The sequence below is a fragment of the Erpetoichthys calabaricus genome, chromosome 10 (assembly GCF_900747795.2).
Source record: "Erpetoichthys calabaricus chromosome 10, fErpCal1.3, whole genome shotgun sequence".
NCBI classification, from domain to species: Eukaryota; Metazoa; Chordata; class Cladistia; order Polypteriformes; family Polypteridae; genus Erpetoichthys; species Erpetoichthys calabaricus.
In genome coordinates this window covers 160527261-160551578 of record NC_041403.2, presented here as the reverse complement: position 1 = coordinate 160551578, position 24318 = coordinate 160527261, and the positions used below count along the sequence as shown (strand labels likewise).

Below are 24318 nucleotides of genomic sequence, written 5' to 3'. Positions count from 1 at the left end.
AATGACAACGTGAAAAAAGTTTACTTGAGGTTTTTGCAGATTTATTAAAAAAAAAAAAAAATTGAGAAAGCACATGTACATAAGTATTCACAGCCTTTGCCGTGAAGCTCGACATTGAGCTCAGGTCCATCCTGTTTCCCCTGATCATCCTTGAGATGTTTCTGCAGCTTCATTGGAGTCCACCTGTGGTAAATTCAGTTGACTGGACATGATTTGGAAAGGCACACACCTGTCTATGTAAGGTCCCACAGTTGACAGTTCATGTCAGAGCACAAACCAAGCATGAAGTCAAAGGAATTGTCTGCAGACCTCCGAGACAGGATTGTCTCGAGGCACAAATCTGGGGAAGGTTACAGAAAATTTTCTGCTGCTTTGAAGGTCCCAATGAGCACAGTGGCCTCCATCATCCGTAAGTGGAAGAAGTTTGAAACCACCAGGACTCTTCCTAGAGCTGGCCGACCATCTAAACTGAGCGATCGGGGGAGAAGGGCCTTAGTCAGGGAGGTGACCAAGAACCTGATAGTCACTTTGTCAGAGCTCCAGAGGTCCTCTGAGGAGAGAGGAGAACCTTCCAGAAAGACAACATCTCTGCAGCAATCCACCAATCAGGCCTGTATGGTAGAGTGGCCAGACGGAAGCCACTCCTTAGTAAAAGGCACATGGCAGCCCGCCTGGAGTTTGCCAAAAGGCACCTGAAGGACTCTCAGACCATGAGAGAGAAAATTCTCTGGTCTGATGAGACAAAGATTGAACTCTTTGGTGTGAATGCCAGGCGTCACGTTTGGAGGAAACCAGGCACCACTCATCACCAGGCCAATACCATCCCTACAGTGAAGCATGGTGGTGGCAGCATCATGCTGTGGGGATGTTTATCAGCGGCAGGAACTGGGAGACTAGTCAGGATAAAGGGAAAGATGACTGCAGCAAAGTACAGAGACATCCTGGATGAAAACCTGCTCCAGAGCGCTCTTGGCCTCAGACTGGGGTGACGGTTCATCTTTCAGCAGGACAACGACCCTAAGCACACAGCCAAGATATCAAAGGAGTGGCTTCAGGACAACTCTGTGAATGTCCTTGAGTGGCCTAGCCAGAGCCTAGACTTGAATCCGATTGAACATCTCTGGAGAGATCTTAAAATGGCTGTGCACCGATGCTTCCCATCCAACGTGATGGTGGTTGAGAGGTGCTGTAAAGAGGAATGGGCGAGACTGGCCAAGGATAGGTGTGCCAAGCTTGTGGCATCATATTCAACAAGACTTGAGGCTGTAATTGCTGCCAAAGGGGCATCGACAAAGTATTGAGCAAAGGCTGTGAATACTTATGTATATGGGATTTCTCAGTTTTTTTATTTTTAATAAATTTGCAAAAACCTCAAGTAAACTTTGTTCACATTGTCATTATGGGGTGTTGTGTGTAGAATTCTGAGGAAAAAAATGAATTAAAATCTTTTTGGAATAAGGCTGTAACATAACAAAATGTGGAAAAAGTGATGCGCTGTGAATACTTTCTGGATGCACTGTATATAAATAAAAAATAGATTAGAATGAAAACTAAACAAATTGCTTCAGTGGTTTTCCTCCGACTTCACATAGAGGTGCGAGTTAAGCTGTTTGTAAAGATTTCCTTCACACTTGATGCAGTAAGGTTAGGCTCCCGTCTCCCTTGGGTATGCGTTTAAGGATTTCATCTTTAAGGTTTCCTTTTGCTGTGACCGTTTTATTGGTCATAGTAGATTAATACCCCTCGCTGTTCCTAAGCACCCCTTCAGTTTCTTTATCGTTAGAGCTGCTTTCCTGATGAAATATTTACAAATGCAGAAATGTAAACTGTGCAGAGTAGCCACTGGCCAAGGATGGGTTCAGTACTAGTTTTTAAAAACTGTCTGTAGAAGGTCAGTCAATTTCAGTCTGCCAGTCCAATTCTAGACACACTAAAGGACACGGTGTTTCAGAGGTATATTTGTATAATGGATCAAAGTAATTGAACAAATATTTGTGTGTGTTTTTCATATAAATGTTGACCCTTTTGTCAATGTGGCCTGAAATGCAGGTGTCCTGTCCGTGGTCTGCAACTACCTCTCTCAATTTTCTCTGCTCTCATGAGTCGAATTTGTTGTTCTTGTGTATATTTGGATTTGTATCTCTATGAGCTGATATTTAAATCCCACATTAAGAACCTGGATAGCTTATTGAATTACTGAATGCATTTGCGTGCAGAGGGGGCACCGATCCTTTTTTAGGGGCTCAATTGCACCACAAAGCAGAAACGTGTGCTGCGAGCAGTCTATCTATAAATGAAGGGTCTGTTTAGAAAATAACTAAGAAAGCTAAAGAGATTTTAAAACTGTAGGATCTGATGGTGCAGCGGCCAGTGTTTACCCAGGGGGCTCAGATTGGTCATGGAAAATGAAGATGCGTGTTGTTTACTTCACGCAGAACTAAATGACACAAACTGGTGGTGATGCTGATTTAAACACACACAACTAATCAGTCCAGAAATGCAAGGGTGAAACATGTAAACACCATAGAAGTGACGTTCTAAGGAAGCAATGCCAACTCTGCGCTACCACTTTGTCTATGTGTTAAAACATCTGTACTAAACTAATCTGTACTTGATTGCAAAGAATGTCTGCACTTGATCTCCACTCAATAGCTGTTTCTAGATGGTCGTAGCACAAGCGTGAAGGACAACACTGAAAGAGGGCATAAATGTTTTGCTATCATTTACGTAGTGAGAAGTCAACCAAAATGACGTCTTTTATTGGCTAACTAAAAAGATTACAACATGCAAGCTTTCGAGGCAACTGGGGCCGCTTCTTCAGACAAGATGTACTGTACATACCCGCGGATCGGTTCTTCCATGGATAAGTCGTGACTTGATTTTATAATAATAAAAATTCTTTGCATTTATATAGTGCTTTTCTCAGTACTCGGAGCACTCAGCAATTGCAGGTTAAGGGCCTTGCTCAAGGGCCCAACAGAGCAGAGTCCCTATTGACATTTATTGGATTTGAACCAGCAACCTTCTGATTTCCATTGCAGAGCCCTAGCCTCAGAGCCACCACTCCGCCGGATTTTTACCATATAATTTCTGGTATTTTATAATGTCGTTTGTATAAGTTGAATGCGGAAAACTTGCTCTGTTGGTCCAAAAGATATGATATGCTAACGCCCACCTGAGAGAGTAACCACGGAGCACAGAGACTTTATTTCCTATGTATTGTGCCTACATGACCACACGGTAATACCCAACCTATTCCGAAGCGACGTTTGCACTGTTTTGTTTTTTGTATCTCACGCCCTCACACAACTTTATCATAAGAGCATCCCTTATCTACGATGGAGCATTGGATCAGAAGAAAATATGAAGCTGGTTTTAAACTAAAAGTCGTTGAAGTAGTGAAAGAAATTGGTAACTGCACTGCTGCAAGGCCCGACTTGTACGCGAGTATATACTGTCAGGCTTGGGTCACACAGTTGCACAGATTTATTCAGGGTTTTTTAAGAAACAAATTTTATACATAAACAGCATAACAAAGTGAAGAATGACTGGGGGAGAAGAGAGAAGGCAGTGAGACAAAAGGACCGCTGCCATACAGGCTTTTAAATGTTTGAAGCGAGATGCCGATCACGCGACACGGCGGCAGCAGCTAATGGAGCAAAGAGGAGATAAAAAAAACCTTTTTGTTCCCATTGTATCGCCAGTTAAGAGGGGGTTTCCGAGGAGCGACCGTGTCTTCTATGGGTGTGTTCAGCCCCCTTCACAATATGATAATCAGTTAGCCAATAAAAGGGGTCATTTTGCTTGACCTATGTCTACATTCATAATGGCTAAAACAGTATGACACCCTCGTACTACAGCTATCATCATTTACAGAAGACACTTCGTGTTTATATATAATCTCCTCTTTAACCCTTTAACCGCCAACTCCCTAAATATTCCCCACGCCAGGCGAAATCTGAACAATTTTCGTTTTTTTACTTTTTTACATTTTTTTTACATTTTTTACATTTATTCAAGCAGTATTGACCACTAAATGTTGTGCAAGTTGCCAGTGTATACACGAAATCTATAAATGTAACCTGAATTCTCAGCTAAGCAAAACATCTTGATACCAAACCGTGCCCTTTTCAATGGTAGATACTGTCGAAACTGTAAGCGGCCCTTCCACGACAATAAACTTTCATCAACTGCAACTGACGGTCCTGGCATGTAGGGCAACTGAAATGCTTCAAATAAATGATCAATCAAAGGACGTAGCTTGAACAAGTGGTCGCGGTTTGGATCTTTCTTATCTGGCTCGTTTCTGTTGTCATTCAAATGAAAGAATTTCAGCAGCAAAGAGAATCGGTTACGTGTCATGACAGCTGCAAAAATAGGTGTTGCATACATAGGATCTGTAGACCAGTACATCTCAATATCTGGTTTTCTGATTATTCCCATCAACATCAAAATCCCAATGAATTTTTTCATTTCGTTTTCATCAGTGTCAAACCAAGCACGAACACGGGAATGTGGAGGTAAATTGGGATTTTTCTCAATAAACTGTGCTGCATACAGATTTGTCTGATGAACAAAATGTCTGATCAAATCAGGTGACACAAACAGCTCATAAAACTGCTCAGCAGTGTAATTGTTTACATCAACAATAAAGCCACACGTTCCCTCAAACGAATGCAGAAAAGGGAGTTCACCACGGGCAGCAGCCCAGCTGAGATGCTGGGGATACACCCACTCAGCGCCGTCATCCGATGCGTCTTCATTCACAGTATCATGCAGCGCACGTTGCTGCTCATCACTGTCGCTAAAATCTTCTTCAGAACTGCTACAATCATGATCAGAACTGTCCAAAATCGCCTGCAAAGCCTCACTTGAAGTCAGTTTACGTTTCGCCATATTCACAGCTGTTACATGCGAATCACGTCACATGACCGGCCAAAACAACCACAGACTTGTCGAAATACAACGTAGTAATAATACCCACGCCAAACCGTCAGTTATACTACTTGCCAGGCATTCATATAACCACAGGCAAATGTGCCGGATAATTCCGGCAGTATGGCGTTAGCAATAAAACAACGGTGCCGGATATATCCGGCAGAGGGCGGTTAAGGGGTTAATAAAACCCCTGTGTCTCTTCTGGTGAAGTGCACATGCGCGGGGCACGGTGCGTTGCTTCAAAGGCCGCCTGACGCGTGTCACAAGACAGAGAGGGTGGGACCTATAAAATATCGCACGGAAGATCCAATCGGATTTCGGTAAATGAGGTAAGACCTAAAACAGAAAACACGAAAAATCCAATTAGGTACTGAGACGCGGAGACCAGCTTCCCCATTGTTGTGCAAGTGTTCACTCTGAGGATGTCAGATTTGCGATTTAAGAAGCTTGGCCTGGTAAAGTGTAAAGTAAAAGTGGATTTATTTTCGCGCACATTACATCAGTTGCTGAGGAGAATCTGCTGATTAGCCACTGTTTTGACAGAAAATTAAACGCTTACTACGGACAGCAGAGCCATTATTACTGTCAGAGAAAATTACAGGCATTTTACGGAAAAAATTTAATGAAGTAAAAGGTCCCTTGCCATTTAATATGGACTGTTCCTACTAATGTTTATGGACTACTGTTCTAGCGTCCGTTATTGTAACGGGCTTAATGTCTAGTATATAATCCTCTTTAATAAAATCCCTGTGTGCGTCCATCCGTGTGTGTGTCTTCTGGTGAAGTGCTCATGCGTGGGTCACGGTGCGATGCTTCAAAGGCCGCCTGACGCGTCACACAAGACAGAGAAGGCGGGACCTATAAAATATCGCACGACCGATCAAATCGGATTTCGATAAATGAGGTAAGACCTAAAACATAACGCACGAAAAATCCAATCGGGTACTGAGACGTGGAAACCAGCTTCCCCAAAGAGGAGGGATTAGTGTTTGTTGTTGTGCAAGTGTTCGCTCTGAGGATGTCAGATTTGCGATTAACAAACTTGGCCCGGTAAAGTGTTTTCCTAAATTATACAAATTTTCATGATATTACAATAGGATGACTTTTAAAAGGTAGATTTATTTTCACGCACATAAAATACGTTGCTGGGGAGACGCCATACATACAATAATCGGCTGCACGCCGGCACAGATTAAAATACTTGCTGGACAGACATATTACTGTGAGAGATAATTAAAGGCACGCAATACAATAATGCATATTACAGCCACATACAAGCCAGGATCACTGTAACAGAAAATAGACGGTCCTTTGCCATTTAATATAGACTTTTCCTACTAATGTTTATGCACTACTATTCTAGCGGGCTTAATGTCTAGTATGTGTGTGTGTGTGTGTGTGTGTGTATATATATATATATATATATATATATATATATAAAATAAAGTTTGCTTGGATTTGAGCATGAAAATATGCAAATGCCAAAAATAGGTGAAAATGCCTATGCCAAAAAAAAAAATCTGATTTATAAAACCCGGCGTGTACACATTTTTACAATTTACCATTTAGAAATCACAATCACCTTGTGTATGTGTGTACGTGAATGGGCTTCAAACACCACCCTGAAACGTCCATCTGTGGGGCATACTTGCCAACCTCGTACATAAGCAGTCCTTATGCTGCAGAGCTTCACTGGCTGGTAGAGCAGCTCCCTCCTAACACAGCGAGACCCCAACACCTGCATTCAAGGGTTCGCTCTACAGCTGAATGCGCAAGATCATGCAGGCATGATCACGCCTGTTATCTGTAGTTGGGGAATCCAGCATCTGAGCAGCTTGCCCCTATCAGCTGGCACATGTATTTCTGCCAAAGCTACTTTACTCAAATTAATCACAGCTTGACCCGGGCCACTGAGCTTTGACATGCCAATCTCATCTTGGCATCACAGTCAACTTGTATGTTAATTGAATGTCACCGCTCAAAAACGGCATCATTCTCACGAGTGCTGTAAATCACCCCAGTTATGTTAAAAAGGCAAATTGTAACAGCGTGTGGTTCTATGTTGGCAATAATGTTAAGTTTGTTTTTTTTTTTTTTGTCTACACCATCGCCATATGAAAACTGGGTGCAATGTGTCCACGGTTGGTTAATGGCTTCCAACAATGCATAGCAGGCATAATCTCAGCCAGTTCCCTCCTTAATGAAACCCAAAAAAGTACATACTTTAAGTGCAAATGCACGGCATTGGCCCCCTTAAAAGGGAACTAAAGCTCTGTCTGTACATGACATTTATCACTTTTGAGGTGTAATGTTCGTCACGTTGGCGCATTCTATAGTAACGGCTCAGTGATACGCATTATTATACGTGTGAGTCATCATTTAGCCGGTTTTGGCTGCATTTTTTCTGCATGATCGAGGGTGTTGTTACGTCCCAGTTGCGTACGGGTGGATCGGAGATGTTGTAAATATATGCAGGTTCTCCTGTTTTTTTTAAATCCTGGCGTTTTGCGTGGAGTGTTTTGAGTGTGTGTGTGTGTGTGTGCGTTTTGTGCCTCTGTGTTTGTCTGTTACTAGTTGTTGTTTTTATATAAACCTGCTCAGCTTAAACTCGTCAAACACAGATGTGCACAGTCACAACTTTCAGTGTGCACTTCACGGATTCATCAATCAACACACAGTGTTTACTACTAGAGCCCACTCTATCAGCTCTGACTTGTAAAAGAAAGTGACCGTTTTTTTTTATTATTTGTAATTGTGTAATTCTGTGGGTACTGTCGCTGAAATACATGAAGATAAACACAAAAAGAGATGAGCAACAAAAAAAATTCCATGCAACATCTCATTGTGTGTTTTTATTTGTGTGAAACTAGCTATGCTACTCATCTAAAATGGTTTAATATCCAAGTAATTAACGTAGACTTTGACATTAACCTTTGCAATGCACGTATCTGTTATATGCCATTTGGTGTGGGATTCGTAAGAGCAGTTTTAATGTTTGTGGTGCGCTATCTGTTGGAATGGCAGATATTGCAACCAGATAGACACTTCCCTTTATATTAAGGTGGATATTCCCACATACCCCAGCAGCACTCTGGGAAATAAAGAAACCTTTTTTTATTTTTTGATTCTATAAATTTAATAATGTTATTTACACTTAAGTTTTAGGAATTCATTAAACATGGATGACTATTACTGCAAGAGAAGAGTTTTGAACGTGGTGTCTCCCTAACACACCGGTTATGGAGGTGCTTGTTACATGAGGTGGTACTGCCAGGTCTGACTCATGGACTGTGGATGACCTTTCTTTCTCCTCACTGAAAATAAACTGCTTAAACATCTGCTCTAAGACTAATATAAGGGAACTGTATGTTCTGGAGCTTTCCAAAAACCCCGCCTGACTGGAAGAACAGCTTTTTATGAAGCATTATGGATGTGTAGGTTCTTGTTTTGTAAAGTACGGGCATGTGCTCATTTTACTTTATTATTATCCACCCATTCACACCTCTGTCCCATACTGGGAAAAGCATGGCCAGAAACTAAATGGATGGGTATACTCCTAAAACACTTTATGGACAAATCAGAATTGTACTTCATCCCCAGTCGAAATCGCAGGTTTTTACTATCTTTGGATTGGCTCAGGCAGGTTTGTTGTGATGGCAGGGCGCTAATGCACAGACATTTATTCACACAGCTGTCGTGACTTTGTGCTCATCTTACAGTTCAGCCTTTTTTTTTTTTTAAACTTGAACTTTTGGTTTTTCTTTTTAAAGTGCAAGGCTCTCGCCCAGGAAAAAACGTGCAACTGACTGAAAATGAGATCCGAGGGTTGTGTCTGAAATCCAGGGAGATCTTCCTGAGCCAGCCCATCCTGCTGGAGCTCGAGGCACCTCTGAAAATCTGTGGTAAGTTGTCTACTTGCTGTCCCCTGTTAGGAACCAAACCCTATCGTTCTGTAAAAATGTGAATACTTCCTCACTTGTTGCCTACTATTTTATTTTGCTGACCACAGGTGATATTCATGGACAATATTACGACTTGCTGAGGCTCTTTGAATATGGGGGGTTCCCCCCAGAGAGTAATTATTTGTTCCTGGGAGACTATGTGGACCGTGGGAAGCAGTCCTTGGAAACAATCTGCCTGCTGTTGGCGTATAAGATCAAATACCCAGAAAACTTTTTCTTGCTACGTGGCAATCACGAGTGTGCCTCCATCAATCGTATCTATGGCTTTTATGACGAGTGTGAGTAAAGTGTTGTGTTGTTGGCTGGGAAGGAAAGAGAAGGGAGAGGGCATGGCATGGTATCAAGACTGAGGCATTCAAAAGGATAAAGAATTTGTCTGCTACTTAGTCACAGGTACAGTGTGGAAAATAAGTATTGAACTCAACATTTTTCTCAGTAAATGTATTTCTAATGCGGCTATTGACATGACGTTTTCACCAGACACTGGTAACAACCCAAGTATGCGACACATACAAATAAATCTAACTTGTGTGTAATAAAGTGGAATGACACAGGGAGTAAGTATTGAACACGCTTACTGACATTTATTTTACTTAGTAGAAAAGCCTTTGTAGCCGCAAGAATGTAAGGTGAGTTCAAGCACGGGTCAAACATGTTCTGAAAAATCTGTCAGTTTTTTTTTAAATATTTAGTGAAAATTCAAAGCAAACAATCCACACAAGAATAAAGACAAAAGTTGTTACTACTTCTTCTTTCGGCTGCTACTGTTAGGGGTTGCCACAGCGGATCATCTTCTTCCATATCTTCCTGTCACACCCATCACCTGCATGTCCTCTCTCACCACATCCATAAACCTTCTCTTAGGCCTTCCTCTTTTCCTCTTACTTGACAGCTCTATCCTTAGCACCCTTCTCCCAATATACCCCTCATCTCTCCTCTGCACGTGTCCAAACCAAAGCAATCTCACCTCTCTGACTTTGTCTCCCAACCGTCCAACTTGAGCTGACCCTCTAATGTCCTCCTTTCTAATCCTGTCCATCCTCGTCACACCAAGTGCAGATCTTCGCATCTTTAACTCTGCCACCTCCAGCTCTGTCTCCTGCTTTCTGGTCAGTGCCATCGTCTCCAACCCATATAACATAGCTGGTCTCACTACCGTCCTGTAGACCTTCCCTTACACTCTAGCTGATACCCATCTGTCACAAATCACTCCTGACACTCTTCTGCACCCTCCTCTTCACCTCTCTTCCACAATCCCCATTACTCTGTACTACTGTTCCCAAGTATTTAAACTCCTCCACCTTTGCCAACTCTACTCCCTGCATCCTCACCATTCCACTGATCTCCCTCTCATTTACACAGAATAAAAGGCAAAAAGAAAAAATATCTTCTCTAAACTTTGCTTTCCTTGTAAAACTTTAGTTGTTTCTATACTTAATGATTCTTAACTTCTTCTTCTGTACGCTTTAAACATACGGCGCAGCACTTTCAATTAAGTGCTTTGTCTTACATGTTACTTGGCACACAACACGTACACAAGGCACGAAAGACACGATTTAAACGCCTGTGCCCCCTACACCTTACATGTGGCAAGGCTGATCACTCACTAACTGAGAATAATGTTTAGTCAGAGAAGTTGGAAATAGCTAGAATATACCAATTCAACTTATGGGGGTTAGAAGAACCTCATCATCATCTAGTAGAATGAATCTGCTGCCAGATTCATAGAAAACATAAAATGTTTTCATTTAGTAAAACTATTTATGAATCTTATGTAACTAGGAAATGGCTTTTACAGCCTTTGTTGGTGATGACGGCTTCAAGACGCCTCCTGTATGAAGAAACGAGTCGCATGCGTTGTTCAGGTGTGATATTTATTTTTTGGCCCAATTCTTCCACACAAACTGTCCTCAAATTCTTGAAGGTTCTGGGGGCCTCTTCTATGAACTCTGATCTTCACTTCTTTCCATAGATTTTCAATTGGATTCAAGTCAGGTGATTGACTGGGCCGTTCTAGCAGCTTTATTGAGAGTTTTGCTTCGGATCCTTGCTGAAAAGTCGTCCAATACAATCCCCCCCGTTTCATCTTCAGCATCCTGGTAGATGGCAGCAGATTCTTATCAAGAGTGTCCTGGTACAATTCTCCATTCATCCTTCCTTCAATTAGACGAAGTCTGCCAGTATCATGGTGATGTGCAGTGCCATTTCTCCTCCAAACATGGCGTGTGCAGTGACATCCAAAGAATTCAGTTTTGGTCTCCAATGACCAGACTCTCTTCTCCCACTATTTATTTCATTGGCTTGTCTAAATGTTGTGCAGCAAACTTTTTAAACGAGCTTCACAGCAGTGAACTCTCGAGTGGTGGACATGCATAGAGGCCATGGTGGTAGAGTGCATGACTTATTATTTTCTTTGAAACAACTGGACCTGCTCATTCCAGGGTCTTTCTGAAGCTCTTGGCTCTTGGACAAGTCTTCTGATTGCATCTTTTGACTCCTCTGTCAGACATCTTACGAGGTGCCGCTGGTCGTGGCCGGTTTATGGTGAAATGATGTTCTTTCCACTTCTATGGCCCCAACGGTGCTCATTTATTAGAAATACATCTGTCACCAATGCTATCACAATGTTTGAAAACATTAAGGTTGCGAAGGTCTTGAGAGAGCTCTTTGCTTTTACAAACCATCGTCCGATGCTTCTTGTGTGACACCTTGGGAATGATAGGCCATCAATTAGGACTAAAGCGGCTGATATTCATTTGCACTTTCTAAATACTGACAGATGTCAGCCACGTTCCGTGCCTTTTTACACCTCTTAAAGTGAGGTGTGTCATTCTACTTTACTACACAAACTTAATTTATGGACGACTTTGTTTCGGTTTCTTTTTGTGTGTGGATTACTTGGGTGGTTAGACATTTGATAATTTCGTGTCAATAGCCGCATTAGAAATATTTAATGAGAAAAAGTTGACGTATTCCATACTTATTTTCCCCACTGTGTACTTCATGGCGATTATTCTAACGGTCATCCCTGTGCATGTATTGTCCTATGTAGGTAAAAGACGATACAACATCAAGTTGTGGAAGACCTTTACAGACTGTTTCAACTGCCTGCCAATTGCAGCAATTGTAGATGAGAAAATCTTCTGTTGTCATGGTGGTAAGTGGCCTACAGTACGCTCCCTCTTTATTTATTGATTCTCCGCTCCAACTCCTAATGGTGCATTGGTCTTTTCCAGGACTGTCTCCAGACCTAACGTCAATGGAACAGATTCGCAGGATCATGCGTCCAACAGATGTGCCAGATCAGGGTCTGCTATGTGATCTTCTGTGGTCAGACCCTGACAAGGATGTGCAGGGCTGGGGAGAGAATGACCGGGGTGTGTCCTTCACCTTTGGGGCTGAGGTGGTTGCCAAGTTTTTGCATAAACATGATTTGGATCTCATTTGCAGAGCACATCAGGTAGGAGATTTCACAGTCGGATCTATTAAGCACTGTTGCTTCATGCTATACACGTTTTAACGCAGAGCTCCGTCTCCCTTGCCAGGTGGTGGAAGATGGTTATGAGTTCTTTGCCAAAAGACAGCTGGTAACACTGTTTTCAGCACCCAACTACTGTGGCGAGTTTGACAATGCAGGTGCCATGATGAGTGTAGACGAGAGTCTCATGTGCTCCTTCCAGGTGAGCGGATCTCCTGAAGAGATGGTGCACATTTCATCACTTATTATCACATTAATCATTTGTATTTTCTTTTCTTCAAGATATTAAAGCCTGCTGACAAAAATAAACCAAAGTATGGTCAATTTGGGGGCTATAATGCTTCTGGACGCCCTGTAACTCCTCCAAGGAATGCACCCAAAGCAAAGAAATAAAAGGATGTGCTGGAGGAGGACGACAGCAACTTCTAAGATACTGTGGAACAGATGAGCGGATCGGTAATTGTAACGTTAGCCTTCCTTCTGAACAACTCGCACCTTTCATACATGCAAGAAGAAAAAACAAAACTGTATTTTGGACTTCAATACTGTAGCCCGAGTTGCCAGGGTCCTTCTACTCCGTGATTCCAAATAATGTTAAATACTGTATTTTTACTCTGCTGGGAGAAGCCATGAAAGGAGTCCCTTCAAAATTTTCCACTTGTGGGCATTACCAGGCTTGCAATGTTGCATAGTCGTGAAGCCCCTCACTCGATGACTGACCCCACACACCATTCCTTTTTTTTCCTTTTCACTAAACCACTAGATAGTAACTTCTCAACACCACTGTTGTGGCTGGTAGATGGATTGTTTGGAGGAAAAAAGGTTTGGAAAAGCTTGTTCACTTTTTTTTGGATTGATGCTAAAGAAGCTTGGTGTCCTTTAATCGGAGCCATTGCAGCTCAGATTACCAAGCATTTAGATGAGCTAGACAGACCCAAGGCCGCCTCAAACTATTGCTTTCCTTTTATATAGGTGGTCGGAGGTTGAGTGATGGTTTCTGGGTCTGCAGTCCTTAATTATGGGTGCACTATGGGCAGACAAGAGTTAACAGCCAGTGCCTTTATTTTTGTTTTAGGTGTCCCGAGATATTAATTTGTCAAAATTGAGTATTGCCTTTTGAAATGAGAACTTGACACTGTAAACTCAAGCCACCAATGGCACTTAACCCCCTGGCTTAGACCCTGCTCCCCAAGCAAAGTCGATACAGAAATGATCATGTTAAATGTTTTGTTCATGACTCATGCCAGCTTTGTATGCCTGCAGCCTAACGGTAATGTGTCGACCAGCGTTTTTTAGGAAGATTTTTTTTTTTAATTCTATTTTATTTCCCAAACAAGTTTTTGAAGTTTGATTTCTATATTCTCTCTGACCTTTTACAGACAGGTGTAGTTTTGATGTGTAGAACCGGTTAACTTGAACAACTTTAACTCCTTTACCTCTCTCAGGTAGAAGATGGCAGTAGGGACAGGGCCGCCTTTATTATCAAAGTGGTGGGCTCTGCTCTTTTTTGCCCAAGGGCGCACAATGGTTGTGATGAAAGCTCTCAAGTGCCTACCTTTTTAAGTGTTGGCTCGGCTCAAGATGCCAAGTATTTCAGCTACAATGCCAAGTGTCCAGTCCCATGAGAATTTAATGTGGGAGGCTATTGCGTAAAAGACACTCTCACCTTTCAAGAGTCCAAGTTCAGGTGCAAAAGATGCATCTGGTAAAGCCAAAATTCAGTTTTTATGTGTGTGTATATACCTTTTTTTTTTTTTTTTTTTGTTTATATAAACTGTTTGCACGTAGGGAGTTTGGGGGGTTTGTGGCTGATAACTGATGCAGAGCTGGCCTATGAGAAAACCACAATGATGTATTTGTGAAATGAAATTTGAAAATCACGACGCATTGAGTGTTTTAAGTTGCAAACTAAATTTGAATGGAGTAGCAGTGAATATGAATGCTGTAGCTGCATAGCATTTTATATATCTGAAATATTATGACTGGAGTAAAAAGATCCTTTGAACTCAATTGTCTGGCCTATTTGAACATGAGTCTCCTGCTACCCAAACATGTGAACTTGAGTAGAAACATGGCAAATGTTAAATACAATATTTTCAATTTACACCCGGAAGTAAATGCAACTGAAATAAGACCATTTTAGCTCCTTGCATACAGACACTGCAGAAGAACATCAAGTAATGTAGTAGAAAGGTCTGGCAAAAGGTGGTGTGATGTAGGTAAGCAATGTTCTCACTTGTAGTGCACAATCCTTTCAAGGACGCCTTCCGCTCAGGTTGACACGGGCCTGCATAATTTTACGGAAGCAGATGCTCTTTACGTCCCTCTTCATCTGATAAAACGTTTCTCTCTTGAGATTTTTGGCACTGGCAGCTGTCATGTGATATCCTGTGCTAGAAAGCTGCTTTCTCTTTTTACCTCTTTCAGTGCAAGAATTTCATTAGGTTGTACATAAAAAATTCAGCTTCTCAGGGAGTGGGTTTACCTGCCCGTACCCACAACCAGGATCATGTGCGTAACTGAGCAGAGACACAATTTCTTCCAACACACCCGTTTTACATGCACAACTTAGCAAAACACACTGATGTCAAAAATGCACTAAAAAAAGATAAGGAAAAAGTGAATGGCCATCATGAACCTAAAAACAAGTATGGAGTCTCTTGAGCTTAGCACTGTGTGTTCAGCTACTCAGCATGAATATATTTTTTTTAAATATGGATGTTACTTCAGCCCTCTATCACTGTGGTGTGGTGCGTTTTTTTTTTTTTGTTTTTTTTTTATGTAACACCCATGGTTGCTGAATGCATGTGGGAACCAAACATAGGCATAGACTGTGCCCACCCACAAGCCGGTTAAAGATTTACATGGTCACAAATTACTCGTTGAGAAATCTGTGTGTACGTGAAGGGTAGACGTGGCATTTTTTTTTTTTTTTTTTTTGGAACTTGGTTATTAAAGGACATGTACTCACTCTCGGTGTAAGTTTAAAAAACTTGACGGTTAAAACCAAGCGCCTATGTGAAGTGGCCTTTTCTGTCTTATTACCTTGCATTTTAGGATGGATTTTCCCACACTTAAGGGTTGACTGATCTAGGGGCCAATTTCACAAATTTTAAATGTCACCTCTTTGCTTTATTGGCCAAAGCAGTGAACATCCCAGACATTGTCACGAGTATTATTGCACAAGGGGCATAGGATTTTAGAATGGGGTCAGTAACCAAATCAGGTATAGGTACAATCACTCAAAAGTAGTTTAACACCCCCCTGCAAATCGGTGACTCCACTTGCCATTTATCGTCTCCTTACTAACGTGGTCCGATTGGGATTTATGATCTTTCTTAGCTTATCTAAAAATGAAATGAGCCCCGAGTGCTGTAGCATATTACCTCATGTGAGTAGAGCCAGAAGTAGAGCAAGGAAAGCAATTTGTTTTCTGCTACCTCACCACATTTTAGCATCATTGTATGGGTGTGCGTTTATAACAAGTGCTTCACGAGCTATCAAACTGACACGTATGTCACATTTGTCCTAGTGACACACAGGAAATTCATATGCAAAGAGGCTTGTTACATAAATGATTTCAGCTGAGTTGGAACCAAAAAAAATAAGTTACTCCACCGCCCACCACTTCAGCTGAATCAGGTGCCTTTCTAAATGAAGGTAAAAAAAAATCTGAACAAGCAAGTTTTTCATTTGTGCTTCAAGTCCAGGGGTAAGCAATGTCAGTCCTGGAGAACCGCAGTGGCTGCCCAGCTTCTTAATGAGAAGTCCATTATTGCCGATGAAGCACTTATTGCTTAAGTGACATTTTGATGCTTCATTGTAGCGGTCTCGCTTGTTAAGGTTCTCCAACCTTAATTGCTTATTTCAGTCTTAAAGAGCTGCATTCACTGTTTTAATGGCTCCTTATTAGCAATAAGATGAAAAAGACAAAGCAGCCAGCAGTTCTCCAGCTAACTTGTTTCCATTTACATCTGTGTATGTTCATCATGCACTATTTGATTTAATAAAACACTTAATAGAAAAATGTGACAGACTGAAAATGATCAGTTTTAGGCTTCAAATCATTTGGATGAGACCCTTGGATATGAAAAAAATCCACAAAATAAGAACCTAACATTGCAGACTAACAAACCATAAAATTAAATAAGGTCTGAGACTGGCAAGGATTGGTTTCTAATGAAGCAACTGGGTTGAAACGAAAACCCGCAGCCCCTGTGGCTCTGCAGGACTGACTTTGCCCACCTCTGGCTTAGACCATTTACTCATCTTCCAAAAAAAGTGACCATTAACATTTTGGTTAAGGTGCCTTTTCATCCTGTATAATACTTTTCTAGCAGTTACATCTAAAAAAATAAAAGGGTCTGTTCACCTGTGTGCCTGGTGGGTCTTTACAGACTTTCATTCAGGCTGTACATTTTGCCACCTTATCTCCTGGAAGAGTATTCCTGCATCCCGCGATCAACACTTTAAATAAAAACATTGAAAAAGTAATAATAATTTAAAAAAGGCACATAAGTTGCAAACAAGTTTAGATCTTAATCTTGCCTCAGTTAAGATCATAAATTGTTGAAACAAAGATGTGGAAAAGACTACAATAAACCTTCTGGACCTCACTGCTGCGTGTGTGTTTATGTGAGTTTCTTCAGCCCCACTGAATTCCCTGAAGATGCTAATTAGCTGCTATTTAAGTATCCGCACATCCTTGCTTGAAAAATCACTGAGCAGTAAGGCATTGGAAGTAGCTTAACATTTTGTGATGCAGAGGTGTCGGTGTTGAGGGCACCACTCACACCTGCCCAATCAATTTACCTCACTTCCAAATTTGAAGGAAGGCCATGAATGAACACCAGTAGCCCCCCTACACACCAAAGCTAAAAATCAGACTTGAGTGTTTTTCCACAGTAATGCACATTGTGGCAGCTTTTTTTTTTTTTTTTTCACTAATCTGAAGTAATTCAGTAGGAAAGCTGACAAGCATGGCATGAATGTTGAAGATCTGAGCTTTTGGAGATTTTATTACTGAGCAAAGGCAACAGCACAAGTCTTTCATGACATGGCTGCAGACAATAGACTTGTAAGCAGTTTATGTAAGTCGCTTTGGATAAAGGTGTCCACCACATAAGTAAATCTAAAATGTATGGGTGGGGGGCTTGGATATACAACAGCATTTGCTACATGATCCCCATGTTTAACAAAATAATGAAAATGAACCGTTCATAAAATCACAGTTGTGCCTCTCCCTAAGAAAAAGGCTACACATTGTGAACTGTAAACTACTGTGTGATTTAAAAAAAATTCTTCCTGAAAAATTTTATACAATTTTTTTTTTTAAACCAGATTTTATGTCCATGTAATTTTTCTCTGACCAATCTATTAAAAGACAATCTTTCTCGTGATATTTTTTTTTTTTACCCTGTTTACAATACTTGAGCAACTTCTGTATAACAGACTTTCTAGTAATAAAACCCACATGTGTGAAACAAGTGGCTTCTTGTTTTGTTTTTTATTTTGCCCCTTGGTTATCCTTATTGAAATGGAAAAACGGTATTATATATACTGTCTGTGGTCTCCACCAGTATAGAGACCTGCCACACCATACCAGGTCCTCAGATTTGTGGACTTGTCCGTGCTAGGTCTAGTCACAACTGTGATTATTTTGAAACGTAATTCACTCCAGAGACCAACACGGAACCCACCATTGTACCTTTCAATGTGCAGGCCCACTGGCTGTAACAACCTCTACCTCATTTGCATTCATGAAGATGCATATCTTGAGCAAACTGGGTTAAAACAAAAAGTCCTCATTTGGGTGCCTCATCTTCATCACTGGCTTCAGCTAGTACTTCCTGATTCAGTAATGTCTGGTCAGGTCCCCGAGAGGCGGGAGAGAGGACTGAGCCAAAGAACAGAGAACGAAACTGGAGGAAAAAAAAAAAAAAAAGGTGGTCACCATCTTCGTTCTTTCCATTTGCACAGGTGGTTACATTACATCTTGCCTGAAGAAGGGACCGGAGTTGCCTCAAAAGCTTGCATATTGTAATCTTTTTAGTTAGCCAATAAAAGGGGTCATTTTGCTTGACTTTTCACCACAGGTGGTTACAAATGCAATATGAACATACCTTCTTTTGGGGAGGTGTTCCTGGTATATCCTCTTCACTCTCAGTGTCACTTCCTGAATTCTCCTGAAAGCAGTCTAGGGCATGATGGGTTCCCCTTTCGGTACTGCAGCTAGGCATGTCAGCTGGCAGCTCCTGTTTCTCTTCCAAACCAGTTGTTTCCATCTCAATCATGTAAGCGTCAATGTCATCACTGAGAAATGTACTGTTAGCAGTGTCTGCCTGTGGAGGACATCTGTGGAAGAAGCAAACATTTAAGAAGTTGGCCATAATCGGATACTTAACCTTTGCCTAATATGGCAATTTTAAAACCTTACCGCTTTTTTGCACCAGATACAGTGTGTTCATGGGGTCTGGTGTCCTCATCTGATAAAGTCGCCAAGACAAAGTTCACTTCAAGGACGGGATCATCAAGGCTGAAAATCACTGGCCTAAAAGAGGACAGAGTGGCAAGAAGAGTCAATGCCATACTGGCAAATTCCTTTTACGCCCTTCACCTTTCACATAGAAAAGTAATTTTCAAATGATCCCACTGCTGCTGTCCCGATAAGCACTATGGTGGATCAGCAAATGTTTTCCAAAACACACCATTACTGTAAAATGCAATACTGCATGTACTTTTCTGGAACGTATACAAGGAGCAGCAGCAACACTGATGACAATGACTTGTCCTACCTGCCAGGGTCATTAAAGTAGATGTTTATAGGCAGTCCAGATGATTCTGCAAAGCTGAGCAGGCCCTGGCAAAATAAAGAGATAAAAAAATGAACCTTTTACACTTCACAAGATTTAGTTCCATGTAATATTACACCACGCTTTTCACATTCACAGGTTGAATAGTGACAATACACTGTAGATAAAACACAGCACAGAGATTAAATAGCGGGTAAGTGACTTTATTTCTTCTGCTGTCCCTGTTAAAGTTCTCTCACATACTTGGCATTCAGATAGATAGATACTTTATTAATCCCAGGGGGAAATTCACATACTCCAGCAGCAAAAAATATTAAATTAAAGAGTAATAAAAAATGCAGGTAAAAAACAGACAATAACTTGAATAATGTTCAACGTTTACCCCCTCTGGTGGAATTGAAGAGTCGCATAGTTTGGGGGAGGAATGATCTTCTCAGTCTGTCAGTGGAGCAGGACAGTGACAGCAGTCTGTCGCTGAAACTGCTCCTCTGTCTGGAGATGATACTGTTTAATGGATGTAGTGGATTCTCCATAATTGACAGGAGTCTGCTCAGTGCCCGTTGCTCTGCTACGGATGTCAAACCGTCCAGCTCTATGCCAACAATAGAGCCTGCCTTCCTCACCAGTTTGTCCAGGCGTGAGGCATCCTTCTTCTTAATGCTGCCTCCCCAGCACACCACTGCGTAGAAGAGGGCACTCGCCACAACCATCTGATAGAATGGAGCAGCATCGTACTGCAGATGTTGAAGGATGCCAGTCTTCTAAGGAAGTACAGGCGGCTCTGTCCTTTCTTGCACAGAGAATCAGTATTGGCAGTCCAGTCCAATTTATCGTCCAGCTGCACTCCCAGGTATTTATAGGTCTGCACCCTCTGCACACAGTCACCTCTGATGATCACGGGGTCCATGAGGGGCCTGGGTCTCCTAAAATCCACCACTAGTTCCTTGGTTTTGCTGGTGTTCAGTTGTAGGTGGTTTAAGTCGCACCATTTAACAAAGTCCTTGATGAGGTTTCTATACTCCTCCTCCTGCCCACTCCTGATGCAGCCCACGATAGCAGTGTCGTCAGCAAACTTTTGCACGTGGCAGGACTCCGAGTTATATTGGAAGTCCGATGTTTATAGGCTGAACAGGACCGGAGAAAGTACAGTCCCCTGTGGTGCTCTTGTGTTGCTGACCACAATGTCAGATCAGCAATTCCCGAGACCCACATACTGAGGTCTGTTTGTAAGATAGTACACGATCCATGCCACCAGGTATGAATCTACTCCCATCTCTGTCAGCTTGTCCCTAAGGAGCAGAGGTTGGATGGTGTGGAATTGATGATGGTTGAATTCCACTTCTACAATATTATGGATTGCAGAGATTACTTTACAAATGACAGTTCATAAAAATGGCACTTGTATGTTTGTATTTAAGTTTAATACTCTTAGTGGTACTTAATATGACAAATGTGGACAGTGGTGTCCAGAATTAAAACATTCTCTTTGGCACTTGCATTGTATGTGTCTTTTGGTTTCTGGTAATTACCATATATACTCGCGTTTAAGTTCTCCCACGGATAAGTTGAGGCTTGATTTTACCATATAATGTCATTCGGACCAATAGCGTAAGTTTTCCGCATTTGACTTGTACAAATAGATTATAATATGATAATGCCCACCTGAGAGAATAATCATGGGGCACACGGCCTTTTTTTCTCTATGTATTGTGCCTACGTGACGACACGGTAATACCCGACCTATTCCGAGGCGACGTTTGCACGGTTTTCTGTTTTTTGGATCTCACACCTTCATCGTAAAGAGTATCCCTTATCTACGACTGAACGTTTTATCAGAAGAAAACATGAAGCTGGTTTTAAATTAAAAAAGTCATTGAAGTGGTAAAAGAAATTGGTAACTGCGCTGCTGCAACAAAATTCGAGAAACTGGTGCGAGACTGGAAGTAGGAAAAGATGTAAATAAATAAAAATGAAGTGTCGCATTTTTGAACGGGCTTATAAGCTGGGGTCTTATTTTATGGTTGATTTTTCAGGTTTCAAAACCCGACTTGAACGCGAGTATATACAGTAATATATAGTAATTAAAACAAATCGCATCTTCAATTACAACCCATGAACTAGTCCAACAAATAATTCAATGGGTAGATATTGTTTAGTTTCCATTTATGTTTATCAATTTCAATTCACACTGTTTTCCTGTGTATTTAAGCAAATCTGTGTCTTAATGTGCACCACATCTGTATTTAGTAGTCTAAAATGTATACTTGCATTTTGCTTGAGAACTTGTCCCTGTGTTCTGTGTCAGCTCTCAGTGAGCGCTAAACAAAAAATAAACTGAGATGAACTAATGTGATGTCAGCAGCCCACTCCGCCTCCTAATATTACCACTTTGATCTCACCTTGATCTCCAGGTCCAGAATGAAAGCCCACCTGTTTGTTTATTTTTTTTTCCTGCATTGCTATACCTTAATTGTTCATTTTACACAGTACTGTCACGGGACTTGAAAAGTGTGCCAGCAACAGGACTAACTTGGACAGCTACCTCTGGAAGCATGTGTCCATTTATCATGTGCTGCCTTTTTACCATGTGCCCTTCCTTGTAGTTTTATATTAAAACTCAATTTCTACAGTGCATTTTTTTACTTTATTGTAATCATTTTGCTTCTTCCCATTACTTAAATGGCAAAGTACTCAACCCTCACTCTTCGCCTTGCAGAAGGCCAAATTCATACTGCAGCTTTTGGTCCTTCCCCACAACAGAATAACTTGCTGATCTCAAGCAAAACGTGAGCAGCTCCACTAGGCAGAGTTTAATTACATTTATATAGTATTTTTCTAGCAACTCCACGTGCTTTACATAGACACTGGGGAACTTCTTCAACCATCACTCATGCACAACATCCACCTGAATGCTATGGCGGAATCCATTTTGCGACACTGCACTCACCACACGTCACAAGTACAGACGGGATGATTAGGGGGCCTGATTGGATGAGGCCATGACTGGGCAGTTTAGACAGGTCATTAGAGAACTCTCTTCGAAGGATGCCTAGGAATCCTTTATGACCACAGAGAGTCAATCTCATTTGAAACACGGTGCCAATTTTTACAGTACAGTGTCCCTGTCGGTGCACTGGGTCATTAGGATCATACACAGACCAAAGCATAAGCACCCCGATGGCTTCACCAACACCTCTTCCAGCAGCAACCAATTTTCCTGGTTGGTCTCCCACTGAAGTACTCGGCAGGCCCAAACATGTTTTGCTTCAAGTGGATTGCCTGAGGTACCTCTGGGTCTTGTTCTTACATTAGGGTAAAGATAGGCACCAATCTTTTTTATATTGCTTTAAAAATGGTTACGGAGACATACAGTAATGTGATTTTTGCCTACAGTTACTCAAATATTTAGTTTGCATTTATCCACACATACTGTACAAAATTTCAACGGATAATAGGAATGTTAAATGGTATATCAGCTGTGGGACAAATCCTTTTCAGATATAAATATCTAGAGACAGACTTCGGATTAAAACTCACATGAAGGTCAAACTCAAGATCATCCATTTACACAGAGAACTAGCAAAACATTCAGAATTAGCCCAATATGGGCTACAACTGACTAAACAACATGTGAATATTGATAAAGACTGCAGAGCAGTGCAAGTTGCTTGCGCTGTCTTGTCTGAATGTATCAAAACATCCAGCCTTTCAACCAAACACATCTTATCAGCCACAACCTTGTTAATACACGAGAAACACGTTCATGATTCTGTTGTTCCAGAGATCTAATCTTGATAATGTGCTGCCTTGTAGATAGATAGATAGATAGATAGATAGATAGATAGATAGATAGATAGATAGATAGATAGATAGATAGATAGATAGATACTTTATTAATCCCAATACTGCAAAGTAATGCTCCACCCAAATATCTCTCTATTATAATAAAAAAAATGTTGGGTCGAATTGGTATATTCTAATATTCCTAGCCTCTCGGACTACAGATTAGCCTGAGATAGTGACCTGCCTTGCCGTGTGTAAGGTGTGGAGGGCACATGGTTTTAATTTGTGCCTTAACATGTGCCTAATAGTATGAAGTGTGCTCTATTGAACGTGCAGTAATATACTTTTAGAGTGTATTGAAGGCGAAGTAAAGCATCTAAGTATAGAAACAACTGAAGTTTGACAAGAAATGCTAAATTTAGAGAATAATTTTTTTTTTGCCCTTTATTCTATTTGTATAACAACCTTTCTTCTTTATTCTTGTGTGGACTATTTGCTTTCAATTTTCACTAAATCTTGTAAAACAAATTTTTGGACTGAGAGATTTCTTTCAGCATGCATTTGACCCATGATTGATCCTGCCTTATGTGTCCACAGCTACACCCTGTATAAATTGTTACAGTGTTCAAGAGAGCATTTTCCAGAGGTGGTTGATTTTTACAGTATTTTAGTAAAAAAAAAAATAAAAATGCATGCATCTGGAACACCATGAGAATATGACTAGATGTCGATTATGTAACATTAGTAGCACGAGATTTTTGATTCTTTTCTTTGAATTTTTGATACTGTTTGGTGTTGTCCAACAATGGTCACCATTGGTCCCTATTATGTCAGAAAATGTATCATCTCTGCTCTGTTTGAAAAATACAAGATTAAAACATATACAAAAATATTTGACAGAGTATTCCTTTAACAGCTGTTTTTTATCAAGAAGTTAAATCAGCATTTCAATACTAAGTATTATTTTTCTGCTATTTGTAGTATTTTCTGCTTTGCCATCTGCTTGTGAGTGTGCAATTGAGTAAAAACTAACACTTATTTCTCAAGAGGCAGGTGTCCCCTGCAAAGTAGCAGGTCAAGGAGCTCCAAGTAGTTATAAATGCAGCTGCAGCAGTACCAAAAAAGCTTTCAACTTACCAGTCAGTCTACATTCTCATCTTTGTTTATGACCATGAACTCTGACCAAAAGAATAAAATCATCAGCTTTTTGGAACTCTTGTACAAGTCCTGTAAAAAGGGCCAGAGGCATGGTGGCCTGGTCTATGCAGGTCTGCACTTTGTCACCACAAGTCTAATCAGAAAAAGTGAATTGAAAGTGAAATGACTAATCTGGTTTGCTCTGTAA

General features: G+C 41.0%; 2 protein-coding genes across 3 annotated transcripts in view; one reads left to right on the top strand and one right to left on the bottom strand.

Annotated features, from left to right (window-relative positions):
• The window catches only part of LOC114659674 (serine/threonine-protein phosphatase PP1-alpha catalytic subunit), a 34039-nt gene extending 16175 nt beyond the window's left edge, over nucleotides 1-17864 (top strand). The window contains exons 2-7 of the mRNA XM_028812278.2: nucleotides 8709-8840; nucleotides 8948-9178; nucleotides 11953-12057; nucleotides 12137-12360; nucleotides 12446-12580; nucleotides 12661-17864. Of these exons, the coding sequence (XP_028668111.1) occupies nucleotides 8709-8840; nucleotides 8948-9178; nucleotides 11953-12057; nucleotides 12137-12360; nucleotides 12446-12580; nucleotides 12661-12771 (938 nt within the window). The 3' untranslated portion in view covers nucleotides 12772-17864. The remainder of the gene's footprint in view (nucleotides 1-8708; nucleotides 8841-8947; nucleotides 9179-11952; nucleotides 12058-12136; nucleotides 12361-12445; nucleotides 12581-12660) is intronic.
• The window catches only part of rad9a (RAD9 checkpoint clamp component A), a 40858-nt gene continuing 34317 nt past the window's right edge, over nucleotides 17778-24318 (bottom strand). For both annotated transcript variants that reach the window (XM_028812272.2, XM_028812273.2), the window contains 4 exons: nucleotides 19173-19237; nucleotides 18815-18928; nucleotides 18501-18732; nucleotides 17778-18299 (listed from right to left, as the gene is read on the bottom strand). In XM_028812272.2, the coding sequence (XP_028668105.1) occupies nucleotides 18183-18299; nucleotides 18501-18732; nucleotides 18815-18928; nucleotides 19173-19237 (528 nt within the window). In that variant the 3' untranslated portion in view covers nucleotides 17778-18182. The remainder of the gene's footprint in view (nucleotides 18300-18500; nucleotides 18733-18814; nucleotides 18929-19172; nucleotides 19238-24318) is intronic.